The sequence below is a fragment of the Aplysia californica genome, unplaced genomic scaffold (genome assembly GCF_000002075.1).
Source record: "Aplysia californica isolate F4 #8 unplaced genomic scaffold, AplCal3.0 scaffold00070, whole genome shotgun sequence".
Lineage (NCBI taxonomy): Eukaryota > Metazoa > Mollusca > Gastropoda > Aplysiida > Aplysiidae > Aplysia > Aplysia californica.
In genome coordinates, this window is record NW_004797340.1 from 519,500 (window position 1) to 523,773 (window position 4,274).

At 41.3% G+C, this 4,274-nt stretch overlaps 1 protein-coding gene across 1 annotated transcript in view; it reads right to left on the bottom strand.

Moving 5' to 3' along the window:
• The window catches only part of LOC101851483 (advillin), a gene marked incomplete at its 5' end in the record, with an annotated part of 42,257 nt that extends 38,403 nt beyond the window's left edge, over positions 1-3,854 (bottom strand). Inside the window, 3 exon segments of the mRNA XM_013079973.2 lie at positions 231-335; positions 2,216-2,329; positions 3,750-3,854. Of these exon segments, the coding sequence (XP_012935427.1) occupies positions 231-335; positions 2,216-2,329; positions 3,750-3,854 (324 nt within the window).
• Between the last annotated feature and the right edge of the window lie 420 nt (positions 3,855-4,274).

Genomic DNA, 4,274 nt, shown 5'->3' on the forward strand with positions numbered 1-4,274 from the left:
CGTGTGTGTGTGTGTGTGTGTCTGTGTGTGTGTGTGTGTGTGTGTGTGTGTGTCTGTGTCTGTGTTCATGAACCAAAGTGTGTCTCTGGGTATTTATACAAAGACACACAGGACAGAACTCAAAGATCAGTTCTGACATTCTCCAACCACTCATTCACTCACTCACTCACTCACTCACTCACTCACTCACTCACTCACTCACTCACTCACTCACTCACTCACCCACTCACCTGTTTTGATTCATTGTCCAGCTTATCCTCTTCCCCGTCGTCAACAAACACGATGTTGGACTTGCCTCCTCTCTCATCTCTCAGCTTACGACAATGTGACAGAGTCTAAAACACGTGGAAACAAAACCACCTCTCAGCTTACGACAATGTGACAGAGTCTAAAACACGTGGAAACAAAACCACCTCTCAGCTTACGACAATGTGACAGAGTCTAAAACACGTGGAAACAAAACCACCTCTCAGCTTACGACAATGTGACAGAGTCTAAAACACGTGGAAACAAAAACAACATCCTAAAACATCCCTCAGCTTATGACAATGTGACAAAGTCTAAAATGTGTGCAAACAAAAACAATCTCCTAAAACAATATATATGACCTGTTACAAATTTTATCTATTGTCTCCGAGTGGTCAGTGGCACCAGCCAGTAAACCGGTCCTGTTTTGCTAAATGGCTAGTATGGCACCGGTCCTGTTCTGCTAAATGGCTAGTCCAGTATACCGGTCCTGTTTTGCTAAATGGCTAGTCCAGTATACCGGTCCTGTTTTGCTAAATTGCCAGTCCAGTATACCGGTCCTGTTTTGCTAAATGGCTAGTCCAGTATACAGGTCCTGTTTTGCTAAATGACTAGTCCAGTATACCGGTCCTGTTTTGCCAAGTGGCTAGTCCAGTATACCGGTCCTGTTTTGCTAAATGGCTAGTCCCGTATACCGGTCCTGTTTTGTAAAGTGGCTAGAGTCATAGGCCGATGAGTACATTAGCTACAAATCATCAGCAAGAACAACTCAGTATGTTCAAAGTCAATTATTCTTCTATAAACAATAAACGTTCAGTTTTTCTCTTAAAGGGGTCTGATGAATCGGTTCGTTGATTGCTACAATGAGTAAAGCAATGTGTTCAGATTGTGGCTGTGTGTTAACGATTTTTGAAACTCTCATAAATACACAAAAATGGTATAACTATGCAAACAATTATTTTTTTTCTAAAATGAAAAGTGACATACGCTTTCAAAATTGAAAGTAAATTGAATAAATCACATATCACTAGCCGCGTGATTCAACCGCCTAAGTGACAAAATTTTCGAAAATTGCTTTTTGGTCTCTTTTTGTAGTACAGCCTTTGATACACCTCACTTTTAAATCCCGAGTTTGAAAGATTACTGTAAAGTGTTTCAATCCTTCAGTAAATCAATTGCCTTTATCACACCAGTCCCTAATTTCCACATGATTCAACCGCCCAAGTGCCAGTTTTGCAGCCCGGTGGCGAATGGGCGGTTGAATCCTACAGATTCAGCGGCTTGTTGAGGAGTTTACGTGTCGCGTAGGCGGCGCGACCCACACGGCTGTGGCCTTTATCCAAACAGACAGGAGGGTAACATCAAAACAAAGTGCTGCCTTTGGTAACTTCGACTCAGATCACTATTATGATTTGCTTTTGCCGATTACTCAAACGCCCAAGTGACCACTGGCGCTCATCGAGAGGCGTTGATTAACGTGATTCAAATGCCTAGAAGCCGTCATACTGTCATTCAGGCGGTTGAATCATGCAGATTTTGGTACGTCTAAACCGCCTATGTCTTTCCAGTAACTTATGTAAGACAGCTTTTTTCATAAAAGTTAGTTACAGACCATCGTCTTACATCATACCATATCATAATATCTGAATTTCAGATTCCTAGGTACGAGAAGGAAGAAATAAAACAGTTTTTGCTTCTCCTGAAAAATTTGTCTCTTGGCACTTAGGCGGTCGAATCACGCGGCATATACAGAACAGTACCGTGGTAGTTTATATTTTTACGCAAACGGTGCTTTTCAAATTTGATATTTTTTTGCGCCGTTAGCTTTGGTCCAGTTTGTATTATCGAAATGTTGCGAGAACCTGAGACGACCAACCTTCATTACTACATGGCATTGGACAGAAGGACGAGAGCCCAGCTGTTGCTGGATCGATAACAACAAAAACAACAACAACCAACAACAACCAACCTTCATCTTCTCTGTTCGGTTACACTCCGAGCCCAGCCAGGGGAAGATAACTTGTCCCAGGTCGAGAATGAAGCAATCGCCTTTGTTCATCTGCTCCCAGTCGATGTTTGAACACTGGGGAATCACATCACGACAAATGAGCAATTGATTGGAAAAAAATCTTTTTCTCTGCCTCTTCAATCATGGTTGAGAGAGCAAGTTCAAAATCAGAGCAGGCATCATGAGTCCCACATAGACAGAAAAATTTGTTTTGTTTTGTCTGTTTTAGTAAGAGTTCACAGCACATTTGCTACACAATTAGGTCATAGAAGTGTGGAAGATTCGAAGTGTTACAAGAGAGTAACAAACACAAAAAAAGAAGGAGAGATCAGGACATTAGAACTTTGATATGAAACAAGCAGTAAACCAAACCACCCACGGAAAAAGCTGAAACATAAAGTTGTACGAGGCATGACCTTTTGACAGGTGAAAGTTTAGAAATTCACTTTCAAACATATCCCCGTACTGGTCTAGAAGAACCAGATCACCACTGTAACTGCTACACCAAAAGCTAAAACTCCTGCACTCACAAAACATTCATTGCCTGCACTAACCTCTCATGAGCCCACCTTACAATTATGAAAGTACTACAGAAATTACAAACTGGGAGCCAATATCAGTTATTTGCTCAATATTGAAATGCTGCATGCTCCTTTTTGGCACGTTTAAAAAATACGTTTGGCCCATTTTGCTTTCTGTAAACTTTATAAATTCGCAAAATATGTCTCCCAGAGTCAAGTAGTGTTCCCATCATTACCCCCCCAGGGCAGTGCTACTGACTGAAGTGTCTTGAGGCTATTCCCAAAGGGGGGACATTAACTCTTTAACCATGTGTGGACGGTGGCAGCGTCCGGTAGTTGAGGTCCGTAACCATGGCTTGACGGTACCACCGTCCGAAGAGAAGTTATTATTGTATTATGGTACGGACCGAATATATAAAAAAGTACAAGCTAACAAGCCTTTAGTTTGACCCGGAAGTCAAAGATAAATGAATTCTACATCTGGTTAAAGCTCTTTTGATCAGTTTAACACGAATCAAGTGGTTTTAAAAACATAATATGTCAGGTCGCATTTCCACAAACACGAGAAAAATTCTGCGGAAACGTGATTATAAATTGCATGGTTAAAGACTTAACATGTTCTTATGCACAGTAGAATTGTAAATGGGCTGATTCATCAATGTCATACCCATAACTGTGCCTGAACTGCAACAGGGAACTGCTGCTTTTTCTTTCCTAATCTTTACTATCGTCATTTTTCCTCTACTTCTTTTGTATGTTTGTCACACTCTTATGACCCGCTATTTCTGGGGTGCCTTGATAGTCGAAGCAGACTTTGTGCTGTTGAAGCTAGAGAGGTGAGCAGAGTAAGTCTGATTCCCTGTAAGGACTTCTCTGTTGACATTCTCCCCTTGGCGCTCATATGACCTTATGCAGTTGCAAGCGCCGTAAAACCTCTACTAAAACGACATTTTCCCCATCGTACTGTAGCTGACCTCAGAGAACCGGGGGTTCCTCTTGCCCTTGACATGGATGAGACGCGGCTGGAAGGCTCCCTTGTCCACGTGGTTGAATCCTGACTTGACGCCTCCGGCCTTGATCCTTGAGGGCAACACAAACAGGCAATGTTTCAGACATCACGGGGAAATCAGGCACTCATCAAAATTAATGAAATTGAAGAAATGAATTTGTTCCACCGTTTTGGAGGATTTTTATCAAGTTTTTTAGGTTTTTTTTAACTCAACACCTTTTACGTCCATTTAAAAACATATTTTCGTACGGCCTTTACTAAAAAACATTAATTAAAGGCACACAAAAAAAGTAAATTTTCAGTTTTTAAAGGAAGGTTAGGGAAATCACCAAACTCTGACGGCCACTTTCTTGTTAATTTTGCCTCTAAAACTAGGTGACCCTCGTCTCATTTCATAGCAAATATCTCGACTCCTATTGAAGGTAGATTTTTTTTTTCACCAACAGCAAGACAAATGAACAAGCTCTCTCTCTCTCTCTCTCTCTCTCTC